The sequence below is a fragment of the Callithrix jacchus genome, chromosome X, assembly GCF_049354715.1.
Source record: "Callithrix jacchus isolate 240 chromosome X, calJac240_pri, whole genome shotgun sequence".
In the NCBI taxonomy this organism is placed as follows: Eukaryota; Metazoa; Chordata; class Mammalia; order Primates; family Cebidae; genus Callithrix; species Callithrix jacchus.
The window spans coordinates 22,413,815-22,441,382 of record NC_133524.1 but is presented as its reverse complement, the minus strand read 5'-3'; the positions used below and the strand labels follow the sequence as shown (position 1 = coordinate 22,441,382).

Here is a 27,568-nt window from a genome sequence, read left to right as displayed (position 1 = left end):
CTGCAAGACAGAGATGCAGGCCTTTGAGTTTCCTGGGTGGCCTCTGACGAGACCATATTCCCCTCTGGCCTCTGAGGCCAGATTTGCCCTTGAAGTTCTGCTGTTTAATAGAGGTGGAGGCACTGGCATGCTAGGGAGAAGGGACCTGAAAGCTTCACATCTGAAAGTCACCAGTGGGCAGCACAGCTAAAACCTGGATCCCACATATTTCTTGTTCCATTTCTCCTCTTTTTATCCTTCAATGTTTACAGGGATTACACAACAATCAAACCGCAAGACAAGGCAAATGCGTTTCCAGTGCACTCAGATGACACCAAGGGTTAATGATCGATCTCCTGAGAAGTTTAGTTTTGACAGACCTCTTTTCTTTTTCTCAGAGGAGGAAAAAAAAAAATCCATGACCAAATTCTCTCTCGTTTCATACGACTAAAAGATGAGATTTTTTTTCCCTCTTTGAAGAATACTGCATATATGTTTTTACCCTGGGCAGGGGACTAATTCTACTTGATCAAAGTTCACCTGCCTGCCATAATTCTAACCTGGGGAATCTTATTAATTTGTCTGGCTCCCGTTTCTCTTTTTTTTTGAGATGGAGTTTCGCTCTGTCACCCAGGCTGGAGTGTAATGGCACAATCTTGGCTCACTGCAACCTCCGCCTCCCAGGTTCGAGTGATTCTCCTGTCTCAGCCTTCCGAGTTGCTGGGATTATAGGCGCACGCCACCATGCCTGGCTAATTTTTTGTATTCTAGTAGAGATGGGGTTTCACCATGTTGCCCAGGCTGGTCTCGAACTCCTGAGCTCAATCCACCCGCCATGGCCAGTGCCAAGATTACAGGCGTGAGCCACTGCACCTGGCCTGGCTCCCTTTTCAGTAGTAGAGAGAACAACTATGCTTGTCCAGTTCCTTGTCTCCAATAGCTGAGAGCAGGGATGAAACTGGAGTGTACAAGTATAGGAGGAGGATCATTTTCCACTTTAGAGTGGCCTGTATCCATCCATTCAAGAGATTTCATTGGGCACTGTAAAGAACGAGGTACTATGAGGGTGGCAATACCAAGAGAAAGCATGGGATTTCAGTCCCCAAAAGTTTATAAACCAGGAAAGGAAATAAGGACACATTAGGTTGTACATGAGTGCCATGAACACAAGTATTTATAAAACTTAAGACACGTGCTACAACATAAATGAACGTTGAGGACATTATACTAAGTGAAATAAGCCAATCACAAAAGGACAATTACTGTATGATTCTCTTTTCTTAGAATTATTTTTTAGTTCTAAATTTTTACTTTTTTTTTTTTGAGATGGAGTTTTGCTCTTGTTGCCTAGGCTGGAGTGCAGTGGCCTGATCTCGGCTCACTGCAACCTTCACCTCTCGGGTTCAAGTGATTCTCCTGCCTCATCCTCCTGAGTAGCTGGGACTACAGGCTTCTGCCACCACACCAGGCTAACTTTTTTTTTTGGTATTCTTTTTTTTTGAGACGGAGTTTCGCTCTTGTTACCCAGGCTGGAGTGCAATGGCACGATCTCGGCTCACCGCAACCTCCACCTCCTGAATTCAGGCAATTCTCCTGCCTCAGCCTCCTGAGTAGCTGGGATTACAGGCACGCGCCACCATGCCCAGCTAATTTTTGTATTTTTAGTAGAGACGGGGTTTCACCATGTTGACCAGGATGGTCTCGATCTCTTGACCTCGTTATCCACCCGCCTCGGCCTCCCAAAGTGCTGGGATTACAGGCTTGAGCCACCGCACCCAGCCTTGTATTCTTAATAGAGATGGGGTTTCACCATGTTGGCCAGGCTGGTCTTGAACATCTGACCTCAGGTGATCCACTCGTCTCAGCCTCCCAAAGTGCTGGGATTACAGGCATGAGCCACTGCACCCAGCCTATTTTATTCTATTTTGAGGCAGGATCTTGCTCTGCCACTCAGACTGGAGTGCAGTGGTACCATCACAGCTCACTGCAGCCTTGACCTCCTGGGCTCAAATGATGCTCCTGACTTAGCCTCCTAAGCAGCTGGGACTACAGGTGTGCACCACCACTCTCAGCTAATTTTTTTGATTTTTTTTGTAGACAACAGGTCTCACTCTGTTGCTCAGCCTGGTCTCAAACTCCTGGGCTCAAGCAATCCGCCTTCTTTGGACTCCCAAAGTGCTGGGACTAGCGAGAGCCACCACGCCTATCCTGATTCCACTTATTATGAAGTATCTACAGCAGTTAAATTTATAGAGACAGAAAGTAGAATGGTGGTTGTCAGGGCTTAGGAGGAAGGGAGAAGTGGGGAGTTAGTGTTGAAAAAGTACAGAATTTCAGTTTTTCAAAATGAAAAAGTTTTAGTGATGAATAGTGGGAATGGTTGCATAACAATGTGAATGCACTTAATACCACTAAACGGTGCATTTTAAAATTGTTAAGATAGTAAATTTTGTGTTATGTATATTTTTGCCACACTTAAAACACTTGAGAAGGACAAATATCAAATTGTGGTGTAACATAAAGAATAAAACTTAGGGCTAAAAGAACCTGAGTTTTCATTCTGTTATTTCTGTTGACTGTGTGATTTTAGCCAAATCTTTTAACTTCATTAAGTGTCCTCACCTGTGACATAGAGAAAATGATAACCTAACTTGTAAGGTTATTGGGATAATTCAGTGAGGTAATGTATGAGAAAGTCATTTAGCTAAATGTATGGTATGAGATAAAATAAGTTATCATGGGAACGATAAGGCAAGACTTCATAAAGGAAACAGGACTTGAACTGGTTTTAGAAGGATAGGAAATATTATTTATTGAGGGTCTACTGTATCCCCATCTCAGTTAATGTAGCAAATGTTTGAAGATATTATCCTGATTTTACGGAGATATGAATTAAGACACAGAGATTTTGCACAAACCCAAAAGGTAGCTCTGTCTTTCAAATTCTTCATCCTTTCCACTCATAGGAAGTTGTGAAATAAAAAGTGTTAAAAGTGGAAATAGAATAAAAAAATAAAAAGGCAGAGATGGTGAATAAATGCAGAAGCTTGTTCTTTTTTAAAGAGAATTTTATTTGGAAATAATCTCAAAAAAAGTTCCAAGAAGAATACAAAGAACTCCCTCAAATCCCTCACCCAGATTCAATAATTGTTAATGTTTTGCCACATTTGCTCTATTATCTCATTCTGTCAGAACCATCTGGAAGTAAGCTTCAAACATCATGCCCCTTTATTCTGTCAGAGAGGAAAAACTGTTCCTCTACCCTCTTTGGTTATTTCCTTGGAGCCCTGCAAATTAAACTGATAAAAGACATATTCACAAGAAAAAGCAACATTTGATTATGTTGATAGGCATGGAAATTCACAAGGAAATGTGACTCAAGGAGGTGGTTAGAATTTGGGGCTTATATACTATATTAGTCCATTCTCACGCTGCTAATAAAGACATACCTGAGATTGGGTAATTTATAGAGGAAAGAGGTTTAATGGACTCACAGTTCCACATGGCTGGGGAAGGTCTCACAATCATGGCAGAATGCGAAGGAAGAGCAAAGACACATTTTACATGGTGGCAGGCAAGAGACCATGTGCAGGGGAAGTCCCCTTTATAAAACCATCAGATCTCGTGAGACTTATTCATTATCATGAGAACAGCATGAGAAAGACCTGCTCCATGATCCAATTACCTCCCACTGGGTCCCTCCCATCACACATGGGAATTATGGGAGCTACAATTCAAGATGAGATTTACATGGGGACACAGCTAAACCATATTGCATACCACCTTAATTGGGGATGGGGAGGGTCAGAGGACACTTCTGGGAGAACAAATGACTTCTTAGAAGGGGTTTGGGGAAGGGCACTTATAGAAAAAAATGATTTTTCCTTTTTAAAGATAAATGAACCCTTAGGAGAATAGATGGGAGATATGAGTTTGTGACAATGTCTGTTTGGGTGTGGTGCCAACTTCTCATCTCCATCTGAGTTGCTCTCAGGGAGGGGTTTAGAGCAATTGAGTTTTTTTTTTGTTTTTTGGGTTTTTTTTTGGTAGATTCTGCTTCTAGACAGATAAGAGGTTTCAGGAACTTGGCTGGGCACGGTGGCTCACGCCTGTAATCCCAGAACTTTGGGAGACCAAGGCGGGTGGATTACTTGAGGCCAGGAGTTTGAGACCAGCCTGACCAACATGGTGAAACTCCAGCTCTACTAAACTCCAGCCCAGAAATTAACTGGGCATGGTGGCGCATGCCTGTAATTCCAGCTATTCAGGAGGGTGAGGCAGGAGAATCACTTGCACCTGGGAGCAGAAGTCACAGTGAGCCAAAATCATGCCATTGCACCCCAGCCTGGGTAACAGAGCGAGACTCTGTCTCAAAATAAAAAAAAAATCATCCCCAATTAAGATGGTATATGATACGATTTAGGTGTGTCCCCACCCAAATCTTATTTCTCCTTCAGCCCAAAATAATTTTTAACGACACAATGACTCATTCTCAATCCGTTCAACTCCTGTTCTTCAGCCTGTGTTGCCTGAGAACTTAAGTAAACAAAGAACATTCTCTAAATCAGGAATTTCAATGCTATTAGCCCAGAGTTGAGCACTCTGTGCCTGTTCCTCTAGTACCTCTTTGCTGGCAATTTTAATCTAGAAATGAGGTTGGCTAAGCTTCTTGCAACTATGAGAGGACTCTGTCTTACTTAGTTAAGATTTCTAAGGTGTCTACTCAAATATTTCTTTTTTTTTTTTTTGAGACGGAGTTTTGCTCATTACCCAGGCTGGAGTGCAATGGCATGATCTCGGCTCACCGCGACCTCCGCCTCCTGGGTTCAGGCAATTCTCCTGCCTCAGCCTCCTGAGTAGCTGGAATTACAGGCACGTGCCACCATGCCCACTATTTTTTTTTGTATTTTTAGTAGAGACGGGGTTTCACCATGTTGACCAGGATGGTCTCGATCTCTTGACTTCGTGATCCAACCACCTCGGCCTCCCAAAGTGCTGGGATTACAGGCTTAAGCCACCGCACCCGGCCCTCAAATATTTCTAAGGTGCAAAATAGTGTTCTAGACACTTACTACTCAAGTGATGTTTGATGGAGAGCCACATGAGGTTCTCCATCAAAAACAGAAAACTAAGCTTGCATCAATTTCTACACCCCTTTTAGAAAGGGCACCCCTCTTATTGAAGGCTCTCGTGCCCTGGCTCCCATCTGTTCCCTCAACAATTTTATCTTGAGTCCTTTCCATTAGCACCAAACATGCACATGACTCTCCTACTGCTAAAATAATAACTTTCTCCTACATCCTTCACTAGATCCCAGTTTTTCTCTCCTTCCCTTCCATATTGAAATTCTTGATGGCATTTTCTGTATTTGCAGTCTCTACCTGCACACACCCCACCCACTCCACCATCCACTCCAACCTGGCTCAACTTCTGACACACTAGAGCTGCTCTCTCAAGATGATCTCTTAACTCTTCTACTACAGAGATCCCCAACCCCCAGGCCACAGACTGGTACAGGTCCATGGCCTGTTAGGAACTGGGATGCACAGCAGGACGTGAGCGGCGGGTGAGCCAGAGAAGCTTCATCTGTGTTTACAGCTGCTCCTCACTTCTTACATTACCACCTGAGCTCTGCCCCCTATCAAGTCAGCGGCAGCATTAGATTCTCATAGGAGTGTGAACACAATTGGGAACTGTGCATGCAAGGGACCTAGGTTGCATGCTCCTATGAGCATCTAACGCTTGATAACCTGTCACTGTCTCCCATCACCCCCTAGCCGGGGGACCGGCTAGTTGCAGGAAAACAAGCTCAGGACTCCCACTGATTCTACATTATGGTGAGTTGTATAATTATTTCATTATATATTACAATGTCATAATGATATAAATAAAGTGCACAACAAATGTAATGCACTTGAATCATCCCAAAACCATCCCCTACCTCTGGTCCATGGAAAAATTGTCTTCCAGGAAACCAGTCCTTGATGCCAAAAAGGTTGGGGACTGCTGTTCTACTAGAATCCACAGATATATTTTCAGTCCTCATCCTACATCATTTCTCTTTCAGCAACACCTCATATTATGAACATCCCCCTCTTCTTGACACATTCTCTTCCCTTTCTATAATGCTAAACTCTTATGGTTTTCCTTCTAATTTTCTGAAGCTTCTTTGTTTCCTCTTCCTGTACTTTTTTTTTTAACTTAAACGCTAGTGTTCCTGAGATCTTTATCCTAGGACACTTTCCCTTTTATTTTCATTCTTCCATATTTTTGCTGGACAAAATGCACTTCCAAGTATTTGGGGGCAGCAGTTCACAAATGGCATCTCCAACTAATTTCTCCTAAGTTCTAGATCTGTATATACAACTGCCTACTTGCCATCTCCACTTGGAAGTCTCTCAGGCATTCAAACTCAAGAGTTCCAAATTGAGGCTGACTCGGTGGCTCACACCTATAATCCCAGCACTTTGGGAGACTAAAGGGGGTCGATCACCTGAGGACAGGAGTTCAAGACCAGCCTGTCCAATATGGTGAAACCCAGTCTCTACTAAAAACACAAAAATTAGCTGGGCGTGGTGGTACACACCTGTAATCCCAGCTACTTGGGAGGCTGAGGCAGGAGAGTCCCTTCACCCGGGAGGTTAAGGTTGCAGTGAGCTGAGATGAAGCCACTGTACTCCAGCCTGGGTGACAGAGTGAGACTCCATCCCCGCCCCGCCCCCCCAAAAAAAGGGAGTTCCAAATTGGAGAGCTTTTCTGATGTTCCCTAGCTCTGTCAATGGCATTTCCATCATTTCATTGCCTTCTTGACTCCTTCTTGAACCTAATACACACCTAACCATCAAATACAGTGGAGTCTACTTTTGGTTTGTTCTCTTCTCCTTTCCAATCTCTACTGCCACCACTGTATTCTCCATCACTATCATCTCTTGTTGAAGATAACTAAAATAGTCTTTTTTTTTTTTTGAGGAGTTTCACTCCTGTCACCCAGGCTAGAGTGCAATGGCATAATCTTGGCTCACTGCAACCTTCACCTCCCAGGTTCAAGCAAATCTCGTGCCTCAGCTTCCCAAGTAGTTGGGATTATAGGTATCTGCCACCATGCCCAGCTAATTTTCATATTTTTAGTAGAGACAGGGTTTCATCATGTTGCCCAGGCTACTCTCGAACTCCTGACCTCAGGTGATCCGCCCGCCTCAGCCTCCCAAAGTGCTGAGATTATTACAGGTGTGGGCCACCATGCCAGGCCATGAAATAGTCTTCTAGCTGATTTATTTGCTGCCAGACTTGCTACTCTCCCACCCATGCTTTACCTTTAGCTGAGATGATCCATCCAAAAGGCAAATCTTGCTTGAAATTTTCAATGACTTCCTATTTGCAATGATGCTTAAGTGCACATTCTTCCTAACATATTTCTAAGACTTGGGCTCTGCTAACTTTTGTAGCTTAATTTTTTGCCACCATGTGCGTGTAACACATAGGAGTTCTCAGCATATATCTATTGGTTTAAAAACAAATGGCATTTTTTTCTTACAAAATACAAAAAAGCATAATTTTATTATTTACTGCTGTATCCCCAGAGCCTGGCACATAATAAGTGTGTAACAACATTTGTTAAATGAATCAAAGACTTTATGTACTGATTCCAGTGATTAAAGAATGGAGATGAGCATAACAAATGGAACTTTTTTTTAACCAACAGGCATCTCTTAGTGTAACATATTTGTAAGAGTCATATTCTAAAATTTGGCAAGCTTAAAAAGTAACTACAGTGAGCTCAGAAGAAAAACATTTCAAAGAGGGAAAAAGCACAGCTAACCAACTTCTTTTAAACTGGTCATTTATTATAAATAGAAACATGGTTTAAATCTTATAATAAAATACAAATTCATAGTATCTGCATTACCCCTAATTATCATGACTTAAATTATGACAATAAAAATTAATGCATGTATTTGAACAAGTAATCAAGAAATGCAATGTTCCATACTTAATCATATAACTAAAACAGATGAAGATAAAATACTTACTTTAAAATCAGGATATCTGTTCCAAAGACAGATTGCCTTTTTAATGTTTAAAAATGAATATTAAATGATTCATAGATAGAATTAAAGCTTGAAAATCTATGAAGCAAACAATATTTTAATTAAGAAGGTGGTAAAAACAGTACCTTTAGATAATGATATAGATTAAGGGTAATCTCCAGATTGCTAGTCTATATTGTTTAGGAATAAGAAATGCTATTTCCATAAAAAATAAAGCCACCTAAAAGAAAAAATGATTTAAGTAACTCTATTCTAATGAAAACATGAGATATATACTCATTTCATTGTATTACTGAATTGTAAAAGTAAATTAATAAATAGTTGTCTCTCATATAAATAGTAATTCATTTTCAAATGAGAGGTAATTTTACTCATTATACTTATTCTTTACAAAAAATGTAAATTTATGCCGCTTATTGGCTCATATGAAGTATCTTTCAAGACTAGCCATCTCTTTTGGATGGCTAGCCAATCATTTGAGGAAAACAAAACATAAGATTATATCCCTACTTTGCACCAACATGAAAATACATTCCACGTGCATTAAAGAGTTAGATATTTTTGGCCGGGCACAGTGGCTCAAGCCTGTAATCCCAGCACTTTGGGAGGCCGAGGCGGGTGGATCACAAGGTCAAGAGATTGAGACCATCCTGGTCAACATGGTGTAACCCCGTCTCTACTAAAAATACAACAAATTAGCTGGGCATGGTGGCACGTGCCTGTAATCCCAGCTACTCAGGAGGCTGAGGTGGGAGAATTGCTTGAACCCAGGAGGGGGAGGTTGTGGGGGAGAGATCGCGCCATTGCACTCCAGCCTGGGTAACAAGAGCGAAACTCTGTCTCAAAAAAAAAAAGAGTTAAATTTTTAAAAAAAAATTAGATCACAAAATTATTACAAGAAAATGTGAATATTCATAAAATCTTGGAGTGGGGAAGACTTTCAAAACATATCACCAAAGATAGTAAACAAAACAAAGACAAACCATGAAATATTGAAAACAAAAAAGAGCATTATACTTAAATGGAGTTATAACTTGTTATATTTACATGTAACAAGTCGAATGGTAGAGCTGAGCTTACAAGGAAAAGCAGTAAAAAGATAATCCCTCACACAAAAACTGGGCAAAGGATGTGGATTAAGAAAAAGAACACAATGTCGAATAAACACATTTTAAAATATTCAACTTTTTTTAAAAAAAACAAAACGTACAAATTAAAACAAGATGCCATCTTTGGATAGCCAATTAACAGAAAAAAATTTAAATGTATACTGTATGTATAACTGTTCATACTTCAAGAAAGTCATCTTTAGGATTTTCCTAAGAGTTTCTAGAATTGTCTAAAAAAATCATAGAATGCAAAAAGATTTAGTTGTAAGGATATTCCTAACAGTTTTATTCATAATATTGCAAAATCAGAAATAATAGGGGTTTATTAAATTACAGCATATTTAACACTGCAATATTATATATGGCCACTGAAATAACATTAGAATATTAATAACGAAAAAAGTGTTTGTAATACATTGTCAAGTCTAAACATTGGTTTACCAGTTTATGCATAATGCAATTCTGTTTTCAATAAATCACAATGTATTTTCATTAACATGTTTTCTGTGATTAAAGTGTTTCTTTTCTGATAAGAAATTATTTTTCTATAAAAGCCAAAAAATTACATTATCGATCTCCTTCTGTTCTAACTTCTTTTTTCTAGGTATTCCCATGACAGAAAAGGGGTACCCTACACTGGAGAAGGAAATGTTCTATAAATTGTAAAGTGCTACCTCACATTATAGATTTCTGGTAATATATAAAGGCTAGAAAAACAGTAGAAGCCATTAAAAGATGGAAACAAAGTGGTTCAAAGGTAAGAAAAGAATGCTAGGAATAAAGTGTGAAAGCTAAGGACCTGTCAAAGAACGTAAGGTATGGTCAAATATGTTTGTAAAGCCTTTGTAAAAATGTGATTCCTCAACAATGGAAAGGAATAAGAAGGTGACAACCACTGAAGGAAAATAATGGGCAAAGGATATGGATAAGGAATCTACCAAAGCACACACATTTTAACAAAGAAGTTTAAGCTGGGCATGGTTGCTCGCGCCTATAATCCCAGCACTTTGGGTGGCCAAGGCAGGAGGATCGATTGTGCTCAGGAGTTTGAGACCAGCCTGAGCAACATAGCAAGACCTCCACCAAAAACAAACAAAAAAACTAGCTGGGCATGGTGGTGCTTGCATGCGATCCCAGCTACTCAGGAGGCTGAGGTGGGAGGATTGCATGAGCCCAGGAGGTCAAGGCTGTAATGAGCTATGATCATGCCACTGCACTCCAGTCTGGGTGACAGAACAAGACCCTGACTCTCAAAAAAAAAAAAAATAAAATAAAAAATAAAAACTTTAGCCTCTTTTCTAACAACAACAAAAGGCAAATTAATATTAACAGGTAATGTTCTCACTCATAGTGGGTGTTGAACAATGAGAACACATGGACACAGGGAGGGGAACATCACACACTGGGGCCTGTCGGGGGGTGGGGGCTAGGAGATAGATAGGAGGGGGTGGGGGGCTACGGGAGGGATAGCACCTAATGTAGATGACAGGGTGATGGATAGAGCAAACCACCATGGCATGTAACAAACCTGCACGTTCTGCACATGTACCCCAGAACTTAAAGTATAATAAAAAAAAGAACATGTAAAAATATCATTGTGAAATATAATACCCCAGACCATGTGCAGAGTAGAACGCTTTTTATTGTTCAATTTGGTGGCTTCAAAGGCCATCCTATCCTAAATTCTATCCTATATTGGTTTGTCATAGTACTTCCTTCTGATTTAATATACTGTTTTCATAAGACTAGATATAAATGTCAGTCTATGTTACTATCAATAAACATACTCATGAACACAGGTTATTTTGACTAGTTACAGAAGGCAAAATCCTTAGCCCTTCACTTAAAGACTGCTATTGTTGGTCCATTTTGATTGGGGGAAGAAATGCTTAAAAGAGCCCAGGCCTGCAAGACAATCAGAACCAGCTTGAAGGCACTGGAAGCCTAGAAGGCATATCAAAAAGAGACAACATCTAACACCAGTACAGACTGAGATTTCAGGGCAAATTAAGTCCTAATCCTACATTCTGAAAATAAGTACTTTTTAAGTTCATAATACCAGTAATGACATGAGCATCCTAGGCACCATATTAACTACTTTATATAAGCTGTTTCATATAATAGTCTTAAAAAGAAAAATACTATTATTTTAAGGATAGTTAAATCTATATAGAAAAATAAACCTGGATTCCCTACCTCATATCATATATTCCAGAAATTAAAGATCTCATCATGAAAGTACAACTTTAAAGCAAATAGAAGAAAATGTAAGAGAATATTATTGTGACAGGACAGGACTTTTTCAGTAAGACCCACAAAACATGAATAACAACTCAGGAAATTGACGGATCTTGCTATATTAAACTAAAGATTGTTGTTCAACAAATGACCTCATAAACAAAATTTACAGATGAGTGACAGACTGAGAAAAATTATTTGCAGCATCTAAAATGTATAAGAGATTGATACCTAGGACTTGGGTTGTTCTGTAAGCAGAATGATATCTGGAACATGGGTTGTTCTGAATATTTGTAAAACAAAGCAAATATTTTAGGCTTTTGGCTATATGATCTCTGTTGCACCTGCTCAACTCAGCCATTGTAGCACAAAAGCAGTCATCAAATACATGAATGAATGTGTTCCAATAAAATACAATAAAAGTTGATTAAATTGGCAGTGAGCAAGATTTGGCCTACAGGCTATAATTTGCTGACCTCCAATCTAGAAAATCTAGAATACTTTTTTTATTGATCCAAAGAAATTTCTATGGATCAATAAAAAAAGTTAGGACACACAATAGAAAACTAGGCAAAGGATATCAATAAGCAAGTGGCAGAATGAAAAATCCAAAGGGGTACACAACTATATGAATGTGCAACTTGGTTAGTAATCTAAGAAATACAAATTAAAATGAAATGTTTTTTTCTTTTTGAAATGTCATTTTAAACCCAACAGATTTGTCAGAACATGGAAGTCAGATAATTCAGGTGGAGGTAAGGGGGTGGGCAAACATGGAACCCTCATGTCTTGCCAATAAGAGGATCAGTTATAAAAAGACATTTTTGGAGGGCAATCTAGCAGTGCTAAGGGAAATCAAGTATGCGTTTCCATACTCCAAATAAAGGGGAGCTCTTTGATAAAGGGCAGCAGACAGCCTTATAACATTACACATATATTATACTTACTTTTTAATTAAAGACAATATACATGATCTTTATTTTTCTCATTTCACTTTGGATGGACAAAAAATACCACCATAGACTGTCACTAGTCTACAGACCAGAATGTGTTTTAGAAGTGAAGAAATTCTTAATATTCTTATAGTCTAATTCTTTTACAGTTTAGAATTACATATCTTTAAGAGAATTGGCTTTAAGATGCATGACTAGATTAATGAGATGCAAAATCTACATAAAACTGAAGATATAGTGAGAGTTCAATCTTATACTGTGGAGAGCCAATTACAGGGTTCCACTCTTAGATCCCGCTAGGTTTTCCCTCCTCTACAGTGTCCAGGAGCATATCAGTAGAAAAGTTTGAGAAGCATTCAGTTAATAAGAAGGGACAATTATTGACTAACTATCAATCTTCAGCTAAATAAAACTAACATATATGGGTGTTTTTTCCTCTTTTTCTTTAATGGAAAATTAAATTATACAATATAACCTGCTTCGTAAGTAGCCATTTTTCCTTACCTCCACCCTGAGTATAACCTATTGTAGCACTGAGTTCTGCAACAGAGGGTTTCCTTTCATTGAATTCATATGTCATGGTCCAATAAAATATACAATGGATTATTCAAATTAGTATGGTCCCAATAGCAAGAGTAGCTTGCAAATGTACTGATTTAAAAGGCTTATTGTCTCAAAGAAAGTATATTTACATGCTCAAAAAGAACTGTTATTCAGCTTTATTACGTTTCTGAAAACCATTCCAGAATTAAAATAGTTGTGAAATAACTAAAACACATTTTTCCCTCCAGTCTTTTATCATGTGTACATTTACTTAAAAGGTTGGATTACACAAAAGCATATGCATGCTATTGTTTGCTCGGACATTAAGAGAAAAATAGTTTACATGGAATTGAACACTTTAAAGTTCACACATTAAGAGGGAACCTTATGGCATTTAATTATATCTCAATACAGCTGTTAAAAAAGTGGCTTAGATAATTAGTCATCTAGTCTTGTGGCTTTTAACTGTAGTGTAATGGGATCAGAGGCAAGAAGTAGTGGAATGAGGCTAACCAGTGAAAAACTGGGCTAAATTCCAAGCCTATTTTATCTGGCCCTTAGTATGAGAGAGAGAGAGAGAGAGAGAGAACAAACATGGGAGAAAGCACTAAGGCAAAAGGTCAAGAAGAACCAAATCTCAGTTAAAACATTCCTTCCAAGAATTCCTAACTTACGGCAGACTTTTCTGTCAGACAGTAATGAAAGGAAACATGATAGTCCTCTTTCTTCATCCATAAACCAGCCATTACCAAGACAGTAGCAAGTGCACAGGAGCCTCATTTAAAAGACTTCTTTTCAAGGCCTGCAATGACTTTCAGGTATAGATTATATGAATGAAAACTGAAGGCTGCTTTTAGAATCAAGAATTTAAAGACAATTAAGGTCTTGCTTTATGTAATAGGAACAATTTTGATAGAAAAGAGTTAAAAAAAGACAACACATAGATGATGATAAACATAAAATGCTAGTACACATTTATTCTTTTATTGCTAAACATCCAACGCTGGATATTACGATATCTTCAAGTTAAAGTTTAAGAATGAATTACAGAACAGTCAGAAGATTTGTAGAAAAAAATACCTGTGCACCATTAGTATGTGAACATTCAATAAATACCATAGGACAAAATGATGACTGAGAGCCACAATATCTATGAAGCACATGTTTATAATTTGCTGTTAGAAAAGACAATGACCTGTAAGAGCGATTATCAAAAGGTCAAGTTTAACTGCATGTCTTTTCAAACTGAGATGCTGAAAAGAATATATACATTCTTTACAGATTGTAGGTGATTTTAAAAAAACTCTCAAAAATGTAAACAATGCAGAGTAGGAACACTGAGAATAAAGTTTTACTGTTGAACAAAGTTACAACACAGAAAGAACACTTTCTTCAATCCTCAAAATAACTCATTTTTCCAATCACTCCACAGAAACCAAAGTACATTCTTTCCATAAAGATGATATTCTGCCAGGGACACAAAGGCCTTCAAAGTTTTTTTTATGTTAACATATATTTACAGTAAATATTCGATAATACTTTTTACAGCTTACTTAAATAGAAACATGCTTTTTCTAATCCATAAATAACACTAATCATTATTCACTCAACTGCATTTATTAAGTACTTATATCTCATGCACTGTGCCAGGGATGCAAAGATGAATATGATATGGTCCTTGTTGTAGAAGTACCCACAACTAAGCTAAACAAGACAACACATAACATTTTCTTTCTTAATGAGGCCAGTTTTATACAAATGGTACTGACTGATCTGCTCTTTCCTAGTAAAGTGGTTCCCAAACCCTGATCCTACGGATCAACAGACCAAAGTGTTTAACAGCTGAAATAAAATGATATTTGGGTTTTGTTTTTCTACTCAGAAAAATAAATTAATGAATAAGATTTCTTCTATTAAAATTTTTTCACCATTTAAAAAAAACAGGCTTGCACATATACAACCTTTTCATTAGTAAACTGCTTAGTACATGCAATTAAATTAGTTATATAAGTATTTCCTGGCATTCTCCAAGCTCTACTACTTGAACAGGTCTGAGCATTACTATGCTAATATACTCTGATCCCAAACGACTGTCTACCTAAAAATAGAACAAACGCCATATTTTCTGGAATAAACCAATAATTCACATGGCTTTAGTACTGATATTAACTGATGACTCAAGTCATTAATAAAATGTTAAAATTATACTCAATATACAATTTCTATTAAGAAGGCAAATTTGTAATACAATCTAAAAAGTTTCTTAAAAATGATTAAAAAATTTTAGTGCTTAAAGAATAACTCAATGATCTGTAAAAGGTAACCTCATGGAATACCTCAGTAAAGAAGTTGGATACCTGGCTATTAATGAGTTATTGCCCTTAATCACTTCTGAGTATATGAGAGAAGCATGTATTTTTCATCAAAGAAACAGCAAGCTCAAATACTTCTGAAACCAATAGCTTCACACTAGCCTGCTGACTTCCCAAATTTCCCAGGGCTGCATCTCCACTCCAAAAGCCCTCGAACCAGGTGTGGCTCCTCTGGGCTCAAGAGTCAGTTCCCAGGCTCTGGCAAATCCACGTCTGTACTCATATATAGCCATTCTCACTATACTACTAAGTCTTCTTACATTTGCCAGGCTCTGGCAAATCCACATCTGTACTCATGTATAGCCATTCTCACTATACTACTAAGTCTTCTGTGGACCCAGAGAGGTAGCTTAGGGGAGAGACAGAAAGCAAGGACTAGGTACTTAATAACCTGACACAGAGAAACATGGGAGTCGCTGGTGAGGACAGAGTATGGCTCAGAGTTTAAGGTCATTGCTTCTTGGAGACAGGAACCCAGGACCTAGGCCCCAAATGGCCTTAGCAGCACAAGAGAAAATGTTTACCCTGGAAGGGGTCCAAGCTTCAAAGCTCTATAGAGAATGGGAAGCAGGACTACTGAAGAGCCTCTGGGGTGTCTTGTGATCTGTCAGGAGACCTGGTCTAGTTCTGAGGTTCAACCCTAACTGCCTCCCTCAGCTCACATGCTGCTGGTGTGAGACACTTCCTGCAGCTCACTGTGGATGTCAAAGCTAGTATGCTTTGTGAGGGGGCAGAGACACCTTATCAAAGATGCAATTCTTGTGGGGCAAAACATGTCTCATGATATCATAGGTCCTACTTCCTATTTTGTTCATTTATTTGGTATCATTTAACAAAGATTTTTCCCTTTCACATCAGCAGATTCTTCTATAGAATTTTACTAATTATAATCAGACCTCAGTTTTCAGAGAACAAAATAATACACCATTAAATTTTAAAATACTTTTCAAACAAGACAAAGGACAAGATATTGAGGCCAAGAAAATGGTCATCCTTCCACTTGGCCAAAGTCTAATTTCCTTCAAATTTTGATTAATGATGCTTTTGTAAGAAGTGTTTCCCTATTAATTCCACCCAGTTCTATTCTCCTTTATACTATTTCAACACAATACATAATCACACAAAATGGTATTGCATGAATTTGCACCTGTTCAGATATTATTCCACAAGCAACTGGGTACATTCAGTCTCTAAATTAGAATGTAGTCAGGGACTATGCCTTTCATTTCTTCTGCTTATCTTCCACCGCAGAGTTTGAGTACTCTGGATATGGGAGGAGCTCAGGGTTGTTGGCAAAGATGTAATTTTAAGGAAACACTTTATATTTCATGCCAAGAATTTCAATGGCAATGGACATTACCACATACTATATACTGTAACTCAGGGATTCTGCCATATGAGTGCAAACATTACCGTGCTGTAACCATCCAGAGTCCCAGGGTCACATTGGCAGCCAAAAGTACACTGCCACCCAGCAAGATGAAAAACCCTATTAGATCTTTGACATCATTGTCTCCAATCATTGAGGTAAGGGTGGCATCCAGGAAAGAGTTTAAAATCCATTGTCCATCCAAAGCAAAGCAGGGTACTGCATTAACAATAGCCAGAGCTCCTGAGAGGGAAATCAGGTACCTGGGTTAAAATCAGTTAAGGAACCAAGCGTGTGAGGTCTGAGTAGCAACCACATTTCTATGAGTCAGAAGATATTTTGCTGTGACTGAATTTGAGATTACACTACTTCTCTACTTTCTTTAAATCTCTGCCATTCCTTCTTAGATCTCTACTGCTTAAAACAAATGAGTTTATATTATTTCAAAGTTTAAAAACCATGACTAGAAAAATAAAGACCAACCACTTATAAACTAAGCCAATCTATAATGAACTTGTAGGAAGACTAAGGCTTTCTAATCCTTTAATGATACAACAGGGAAAGGAATGTGGAAGGAATAAGAAATAAGGGGAAAATTACTCTTTGGGCCTTACAATGTATTACTTTAAATTAGGAAACAAAGATTTTGGCCTTTGAAGCCTACTTTATTTTATTACCATCTATAAGGTTATAGCCTAAGTCTCTTTGTGACAAAGCTGCACAGTCTATAAGGTACAATCTTTTCTTTTTTTTTTTTTTGAGACAGAGTCTTGCTCTGTCACCCAGGCTGAAGTACAGTGGCACGATCTTGACTCACTGCAAACTCCGCCTCCTGGGTTCAAGCGATTCTCCTATCTCAGCCTCCCAAGTAGCTGGGACTACAGGTGCACGCCATGATGGCTGGCTAATTCTTGTATTTTTAGTAGGGACAGGGTTTCACCGTATTGGTCAGGCTGGTCTCGAACTCCTGACCTCAGGTGATCCACCCACCTGTCTCCCAAAGTGCTGGTATTACAGGCATGAGCCACTGTGCCCAGTCACAATCTTGATTATACATGTTTTTTTTCAGTAACTGCTCATATGTTTTCCATTTCTTTTGTAAATAATTGAGGAAAAACATTAAAAAATTTAAAAGCAACAAAAATAAAGAACCCTTCCACAACTTTCCAGTAATTCAATTCTGTATAATAATTAATATGAAAAAATTCATCTTTTATGTACTATGATAATATGCTAAAGACCACGTGAGATTTGGCCTTCTGAATTGCTATCTTAATAGTTGAAACCAGCTTGATCTTTCTTGTGCATTCCTCCCTGGGATCTATGGAACGGATTTATATAATTCCTGGTTATGCAATTTACACCCTCTATTTGGTCAGAACTAATAGGCTCAGATGGGGCAGAATTCATCACCTCACTAGTAACTGAAGCTTCCATTCTTTATAAACTTATGAAAATGTTTTAGACCTGTAAATTTAATTCTCAATTTGTATTCTGGGTTCTTTCCCTTTTACGTCTTTAACCTTTCTCACTCTGATTATAATCTTTCTCCTCTGACTTCTTCCCTCCTGGGTACAATCTGATCTTTTTCAACTTTCAAGACTCTTTTTTAGTTGTTAGCAATTAAGTGATACTTGTGAAATCTATACTTGCAATGCTCTTTTCAAGGTAAACTTGATCAAGCTCCAAGTAACACTCTTTTAAAACATGTTTCACACCACAAAGGATACTTGACAAATGTCTCCACAACCACTGGCAGATCTATGCTTAGAAAGTTGAAACGTGGGATAAAACTAGTGATGCTCACTGAAAAAGAAGGAATAATAAATATTATTAATACCAGAGAAGCAATAGCATTATGAATTTAACCATATGGTTGAAAATTGGGCTAGCAGATTAAACTGAGAAAGCCCTTCCTAAACATATGCAGGCCATATACTTCACACATAAAAGCAAATAATACTTCTAGAACATCTAATAAAAACAGCAGAATGAAAAAATATGTCCCAGTTTGTACTTCTATTTTGAGGCAAGAATAAGAAATTTACATTAAGAGTCCTTATCCTTTCAAAGGGGTATAACCTTAAAATCATATTTACTCTTACTATTAGGCTACTTAACCTCTTTCAGGTCTGTGACTTTTTTTTTTCTTCATTGCCAAAACAAGGATTAAGACGAGAGGATTTAAAGTCTCATCTACTCTGTGGATTCCATAATCCTGTTTTTGTTTAAAACATTTTAAAACTATCATGTAATTAGGTAGAACTCATAGTACAAATTTTTTTTTTTTTTGAGACAGAGTTTTGCTCTTGTTACCCAGTCTGGAGTTTAATGGCGTGATCTCGGGTCACCGCAACCTCCGCCTCCTGGGTTCAGGCAATTCTCCTGCCTCAGCCTCCTGAGTAGCTGGGATTACAGGCAAGCGCCACCATGCCCAGCTAATTTTTTGCATTTTTAGTAGAGACAGGGTTTCACCATGTTGACCAGGATGGTCTCGATCTGTTGACCTCGTGATCCACCCCCCTCGGCCTCCCAAAGTGCTGGGATTACAGGCGTGAGCCACCGCGCCCGGCCAATGAGAGAGTCTTTTAAAGGGTAATATAAAACCCACATATCCATTAACTATGAATGAATAAAGAAAATGTGGTCTACCCACACAAAGGAATATCATTTGGCTTTAAAAAGAAACAAGTACTAATTAATGCCACAACACAGATAAACCTTGAAAACATTAAGCTACATCAAAGAAGCCAGTCATAAAATATTCCATTTATATGAAATGTCCAGAACAGGCACATTTATAGAAACAAAGTAGATTAGAGATTGCCAAGGGCTGGGGGGTGTTGGAGAGATACAGGGAGTGACTACTTAATGGGTATGGGGTTTCTTTTTGTGGTGACAAAAATATTCTGCGCTAGCTTGTGGTGATGATTGCACAACTTAATATATTAAAAACCACTGGGCCAGGCACAGTGGCTCATGCCTATAATCCAAGCACTTTTGGAAGCTGAGGAGGGAGAAATGCTTGAGCTCAGGAGTTGAGACTAGCCTGGATAACACAGTGAGACTGTATCTACAAAAAGCAAAAATTAGCCCAGCATGGTGGCACCCATCTGTGGTCCCAGCAACTTGGGAGGCTGAGGTGGAAAGATCACTTGAGCACCAGGGGTGGACGTCTCAGTGAGCCGAGACTGCACCACTGCATTCCAGCCTGGGCAACAGAGTGAGACTCTGTCTCAAAACAAAACAAAACAAAAACAAACAAACAAAACCCCACTGAATTGTACACTTTAATGGGTAAATTGCATGGTAAACTATTTTAAAAGTCTTGTACAACAAAATGAGTTAGACTACATGATCCTTAGCCATAAAGAACTTAGTCCAATACTTAGTCCAATAAAGCTGCCACTATTAAGATGATTATGCTGGCCCAGTTTTTAAAGTATATTCATATGAGTCACGTGTCACACATAAATTACTTTATAGTTACATCCCATGCATCCTGGCATTCTCTATGGTATGTTGCTTTTGCCACTGTTTTGGGGAGCTTGGATAAATTTAATAAACTCTCAGAGGACACCTGAGAGATCACCTATTTGACCTGGGCATAAATGGTAAGGAAGGAAAAATATGTCACTCTCCATAGGCAGGCATGGATTCAGCTCCATCTTACTTTATAAGTTCAGATTATCTTCCTACTGCAAAATTTTCACTTAATACTTAAGAGCAAGTTAACAAGACTTTGATAAATGATCAAATTTATAATAAATGAGTTAATACAAGGATTGGTACTGAGTTTCTACCACTGAGACTATGTGATCTTAATAATTTTCTAAGGGTCTACCACAAAAATACTCACCTGTGTAGTGAAGATGCAGAGGATGTCCTACATATAACATATCAATTTGAGGTGGGTGTTTTACTTTTATTAAGCGGGTGTGAGTTTCCAAAGAAGGTATTATACAGAAATTTGAACTTGAGCTTTTTTCACAGTCTTTGTTGGTTCTACAAACTTGGGTCGCTTCAACTGCTTTCCGGGCAGGAAGACATGTATGCTATAAATAAAATATTAATCAGTCAATATTTGAAATGATTTATTAAGAAAAACCTAAGTTACATTCTTTAAATGTCTTTCATGCACCTAGTATATCAGGAATTAGGTTCATATAAAAGAAATGCCATCTATGTGCACTTACTATAAAATAGATTCAAGTACCCCACTTGGGCAAAATAATATATTATCACTATAAATTTTTAAAGATTTTCAGATGAAATGACATGTGAAATGTAGAGATTTTAATAGAATGATACAAATAGAGCAAAAGAGAGAAGCTTCCAGATTCCATTTTAGCTGTATACGCTTATTTTGTAGTAATTATATCAGACAAGTAAGACTGTTTCAGGGACAACTTACCAAACGCTTATTAAAATTATTTCTGTAGGAGAAGCACACATCTGTGAGGCTGTGATTGTTACAGCATTCGGTTGAACCATCTAGCCGTTTGTATGCTAAAGAGAAATATACTGTTTATTAGAGTCTCTTACATAAAAGTACCTTTGTAACAAAAAATGCCTTTAAGACAAAAATAATAAGTAAAATGGCATATGAATTTAGAAGCAACTGGACAATTCAGAGTTCAGCTTGAGGGTTACTTGCTGCAGTTTGATTTTATATTAACAAAAGAGATCCATTCAATTTTAAATCAAGAAGCAGCAGTTACCCTAGGCTAGTTGTCCTCATATAAACTGGCCTACCCATAAAGCTGGAGTTGCAGTGTCTCAGTAGGTTTCACAATAGTAAGTCCCGCTGGTCAGGCACAAACATTTAACGAACTGCTATTATGTGCCTGAATGCTGATAATCCAACATTACCTTGGAAGCCCTGCATTGTGGTAGTGGTAAACAGGGAGGGCCAGAGGATGCCTAAGACATCCCCATTCTATTGAAATACCGATTTTATCCCCAGGCTTACTTTGGGGCTCCCCCTAGAGAACCAGGGATGCCCAATGTGATCCACAGATATACACATATCTGCCTGTACACCAGTAATCCAGTTACCATTTTTGGAAGACAACAGCAATGGGGCAACTGTTCATTCCCTTTATTTATTTACTGAGACAGAGTCTCGCTCTGTCGCCACTGTTCTATTTATTTATTGATTGACAAGTGAGTAATTGAGATAGAGTCTCGCTCTGTCGCCCAGGTGACATGTATTTATTTGTTGACCTGCATTCCAACACATCAAACTGGTAAAGTATAAATTGATGGGTGGCAAGGACCAATTAAATTTGAAACTTGAATATAAACTGCCATACTCAGATGTGCTGATGAAAATAGACTCTGAGTCAAATTATCCCTGTTTCTCAGTACTACAAAAAGCTTTTCTATTACAAGAGTGCCTTCAGGACCACTTTAGCGTGAAAATGTTAGTTGATATGCAACGTTATTTTAATTTTATAAAGATTTTGTATTTCAGCCAAAAGTTTTTGCTTATTTTAAAATAGTTTTTTGTTTTACTCCATTGTTTGAGGAAGACATCTTTGTATTGGTTATACTGGATTTCCTCTAGCAATATGCTGTCACTCTTGCTCCTTGGCCAAAACATAGCAAAGAACCAAACAGAGGCAAAAGAAACTAACTGATGATTGGCTGCATGGGTAATTTTGTTTTCTTTCTTTTTTTGAGACAGAGTCTCACTCTGTCGCCCAGTCTGGAATACAGTGGCGTGTCCTTGGCTCACTGCAACCTCTGCCTCTTAAGTGATTCTTCCACCTCAGCCTCCTGAGTAGCTGGGATTACAGGCACGCGCCACCACGTCCAGCTAATTTTTTTGTATTTTTAGTAGCAGTGGGGTTTCACCATGTTAGCTAGGCTGGTCTTGAACTCCTAGTCTCAAGTGATCCACCTACCTTGGCTTCCCAAAGTACTGTGATTACAGGCATGAGTCACTACACCTGGCCTGTTCTGTTTTCTTATCATAACTGAATGGGTATTTAATTTTGAGTGAGGAGTATTTAAAATATTAAAGCAGACCATGAGCATCTAATGGCACAGACAAACCACAGCAAATAATCATTTGTCAGCCCTAATGGTAAAGTATAAGGTAAACAGTTGTTTAGGAATTTTTTTTAGAAAAATCAATCCAAGCTAAAACCCTCAGTGTTCTCTTTGATCAGATTGCCAAGTCCCATGGAATTTTACCTCCTCCTCATTTTTCTCCTTATCTATTCCCACTTGAGTACAGACCAATTACTTCTTACCTAACCCATCTAAACAGACCTGTACAAGTCTGTTTGCTCTCTACCTAGCTATCATATGCAAATGTGTCCTACATGCTAAATGCTTCAGATTAAACTTCCAATATATAACTCCAAGAATGTAATTTCTTTAATTCAAAGCTTTAGACTCTGTGTTGTTCCCAAATAAAGTCTAAAATTCATAGCTTAAAATTTAGGCTACTTTTTTTTTTTTACTACCTTATCTCTTATGATTCTCTTGCTAAACTGAATTACTGGCAGTTCCTTGACCACCTTCTATTCGATGGTGCTGAAGTCCATGTCCATCTTGACCTCCTAAAAGTAAACTCACTGTTGACAGCCAGTTCAAGGGCTAATGCTGTGAAACCTGCCTTCATCTTCTCAGTCAAGACTGTCATTTCCCAATATTGCCTGTCATTACTTCAACTTCATCTTGTACTGTAATAATGTGGGTATGGTCTGTTTTTCTAACTAAACTGTGAGCTCCTTGAGGGAAAGGTTTCTCAGTGTTGTATATAAGGTGGATTACTCAATATACATTGAATACCTAAATGATGTTCTATGCCACTTGCCTTTGTACCAGTAATGATCTTAAAATGTTTACAGCTGATGCTTAATTACTAACTTTTCTTAGAGGACTGGGTATAATACGGAATTGGAAGTCAAGAATTTATTATCGCTATCGGTACAGCATGTTTGGTAATATAAATGCTTAAATGGGCCAAGCAGGTACCAAATAAATAAGTGGATCATATGAAAAAAACAAAAAAACAAAAAAAACGAAAAGTGGTGGGGACTGTGATGAACTCGAAAACACATTTCTGTTCTAGGGGGATTAGCAGTCAGGCCACTCAATCTGGGGCCCAGATTCGATAGATCTTCCATTTTGTTCCAACAGAAACCAGAAATCTGGACCTTCCTGTGAAGTCCGTTGAAGTTTAAACACTGGCAGCCAATGAAAAAATAAAAAACACTGAGCCAGCCAAAGCAAATACATCTGCTAAGACTGGATTTGGCCTGGAGGCTACCACCAATTTGCAAACTCTGGTTTAGGGCTTCTTCTTGTGGCATTTATTCTAAGCAAAATAGAAATCCATGGCGGTGGCCTCCCTGACAAGATTAAGTACCTTCTGACATACAGAATTTTCCAATAAAGAGTTAAATATTTTGTTTTCATGTGAGAAGTGCACTTGATATTTCTCTATTGACATTTAAAAAAGTTGTAGGCTTAAACATATTTAATTTTAGAATCTTTTCTACTGTGTCACATAAAGAACAAGTTACTTAACCAGTTTCTGTGACTTGATTCTTAATCTATAAGATGGGGGGGTGCGACGCAGATAAATTTTACTTTCATGTACTTTTATCAGTTACGAGAGGCCAATACAGTTACAATTCTACTTTGGAAGGAGTATTCAGGATTGCAATAGGGTGTCCCCAGGGGAATTTTTGGGTTCAATTTAACTCTAGATTAGAATTGTCCCTTAAATATCCCCAGTAGGGAAGACAATCAGAAAAATTTAAGGCCAGAAGAGTTTCATAATTTTACTACAGGGAGAACTTGTACAGTATATTGTGAATGTACCCTAAGATGAGCCCTAGGATAATCACAGAAATAGTCCTGTCTACAAACAATGGTCTAGACCAGAGGTGACTGTGGAATAAAGCTGGAGAGAAGAGATTTTTTCAATCTCTAGTTCCCAGTGCCTACCACTCTCTATATCTCTAATATGAACTGAACAATTTTCTTACCCTAGCTTGTTAAATATATAACACAGAGCTAGGGCTCCAAGGCAGGGAACCAAGCCTATTTATTCTTATTTCTATTGCTCACTTTATGCCATCATTGCCTAGTAACAAGTAGTTAAACACACACACACACACACAGGGCTAGGTGCAGTGGCTCGTACCTGTAATCCTAGCACTTTGGAAGGCTGAGGCAGGAGGATCACCTGAGGTTAGGAGTTCGAGAACAGCCTGGCCAACATGGTGAAACCCTGTCTCTACTAAAAAATACAAAAAAAATTAGCCAGGTGTGGTGGTGCTCCTGTAATCCCAGCTACTTGGGAGGCTGAAACATGAGAATCACATGAACCTAGGAGGCAAAGGTTGCTGTGAGCCGAGATCACAGCACTGCATTCCAGCCTGGGTGACAGAGACAGACTTTGTCTCAAAAATAAATAAACAAATAAAAATTAAAAAAATATACACATGGACACGGACACACACACACACACACACACACACACACACACAACTCTTACTCTTCAATTTAGGACAGCAAAGAAACCTTGAACCATCATTTGATGCCCATAATGACAAAAAAAAGCCTTTTTAAATTTTCAAATATTAGGGCAATTTGGACATAAAAACAATCTGACTACTCAAAGTTTGTTGAAAAGATTCCCAGAGTTTTCCTTTTATTATCTTAAACTGGGTCAAGGAGGGTCTTCTCTCACTTCAGTTAAAGATATGTAAGACAGTTTAATATTTCTGTTGCCAGGCAGGTAAGGAAATAAACCCTCACCTCCTTTGAATAGGAATGTAAACTGTTCAGGGTAGATGCCTGAGTCTGGGCTCACAGCCTCATTTTAAGCAGCAGTTGCCTTAGCATTCTGTTTTGTGTACCTTAAAATGTAGTTCAAACGCTGGACTTGCTAAGGACAGCTTTTCTTACTCAATGCTTTTATCAAAAAGGAATTTAGCTTTATGCATACATGAAATGAGGAGTACCTCCCTCAAAATAAAGAGAGAAGATGCAAAGTACTTGTTAGGAAAATAGTCCCCCAAAAGATCCATGCTAGTTATTGTCTGTAACTTTCAGTTCTATTTAAATCACAGAGTAGCCTATGAACAATCAGCAATCCTAAAAGCAGAGGCTTCAGTATGAATGGGGGAAGAGTGCATGTTTTCTATTCTGACCCAGAGTAAGACCAGAGATCTATACCAGGTGCAAAGGGCTCTAAGCCCTCACTCAGTGTTCTTCTTGGAGTTTCCCCAAAAGGCCGTTTAATCTTCAAAGAGTTTAAATCTAATACTGCATCTAGGCGAGACAGGGTATGAAATAAGAGGCTAGAGATTATTGGTGGAGACAGTTTACAAGCACTTCCAGGGTATTATCTTTCCAAGGTGGCTTTATTGCTCTGAAGGGGTATAAATTCTTAGCATTTAGTTATATGTACTGAACTCTACTGTAAACTGAACATAAATAACTTTTGGATCACTGGACACATTGTACTGCTATATCTGACCATAACTTTTATTCCTATTTATAATGAAGGATAACAAAATTATCTAGAAACATTTAAAATACCATCAATCCATAGCTTTCTTAAATGTCCATGGCCCTAATGGCTAAGCCGGCCACCAAAATTAATCTAGTATGTTTTTTATAAGGCCAGTCAAGTGATGCTGTGGGAGTAGAGACGGAACAAATAATTCTGTAACTGGTTGTGATCAATTGATTGTAACCACAACTGCATTTAGACCAGCCCTAGTATATATTTTAAGTGACATTTACAGACATTAATAGTCCTTTAAACTGGCTAAGTATACATGCTCCATTTTCAAAAGTTTAGAGGCACAGATTTATCAGATATAGTAATCATGTAAAGTTAACATGTATACTGAGACAAAATACATATTGAAGAATTATTCTCGAGCTGGGAGGCTTGGCAAAATAAAAAAAAGAATTACTTCTGGATTTATTTTAGTGTAGAAAGAGTAATATCTGCTTTAGGTATTTAAACAAATACCTCCAAAATATAGCACATGATCCATAACAGAGAAATAAAGTTAATAAGAAGAAAGTTTCTGAGTATTTCAGGGAAAATTTTTATTTACAGTCTGTCTGACAGGAAAAAGATAAAACCCTAAACATCTGAAAATGCAGATATCTTAAGTAAAACAATCCTACTGCAGAGAACTTTAACTAGGGTGTCACTTTGGTTTTTGTAATTCAATACATATTACGTTACAAATTTAGAGAAACCAGAAGATAATGATAAAGGACTTAAGAAGTAGGAAATAATGAATCATTTCTTTAAAGGAAAACACATTGTGGATTATATATTGAACTTCTGTCATCTTAAAAGTTTTGGAAGATGGTAAGAGGCTCTTGAGAATGGGGAAAATTTATAAATATTTCAACCTTAAAGAATCAGATTGGTCCACTGAACAATCTTAACATCATTAAAACAGAGAACAATAGATACCAGATGCAATATGATGCCACAGGAAGTACCAAGTGCCACTTATGAAGTGTGTTTGCCAAAAAAAAAAAAAAAAGAATTCTGAATCTAATCAAGGCCATGGACCTAATTAACAGTTTATAGAAAACTGGAAGACATCTGAACAAGTTAATGACATGATGAGGATAAGATATAACCAGAAAGAAACCAGAATATAGGGAATTCAACAAAACAAATGACTCAGTTTCTTCAAAACAAAAATGACATTTCAAAAACTGGTCAAGGGGAATTGTTACAAATTAAAAGAGTCTTACAAGACATCCTAACTTAAATCAACTAAAATAAAAAGTATTAGAAACAACCGAATACCAACTAGATATCAGGAATTACTGTTACTATGTTAGGAATGATAACAGTATTGTGTTCATGTTTAATAAGTCATCATCTGTTAAAGGCAGGCTGAAAGTTTATGGATGAAATGATAGGTTGCCTGGGATGTACTTTAAAATA

At 38.0% G+C, this 27,568-nt stretch overlaps 1 protein-coding gene across 2 annotated transcripts in view; it reads right to left on the bottom strand.

Annotated features, from left to right (window-relative positions):
• Window positions 1-13,815: 13,815 nt before the first annotated feature.
• MBTPS2 (membrane bound transcription factor peptidase, site 2) overlaps window positions 13,816-27,568 on the bottom strand; it is a 47,270-nt gene continuing 33,517 nt past the window's right edge. For both annotated transcript variants that reach the window (XM_002762713.8, XM_035287928.3), the window contains 4 exons: window positions 21,026-21,120; window positions 20,471-20,666; window positions 18,342-18,417; window positions 13,816-16,874 (listed from right to left, as the gene is read on the bottom strand). In XM_002762713.8, coding sequence (XP_002762759.2) covers window positions 16,652-16,874; window positions 18,342-18,417; window positions 20,471-20,666; window positions 21,026-21,120 — 590 coding nt within the window. In that variant the 3' untranslated portion in view covers window positions 13,816-16,651. The remainder of the gene's footprint in view (window positions 16,875-18,341; window positions 18,418-20,470; window positions 20,667-21,025; window positions 21,121-27,568) is intronic.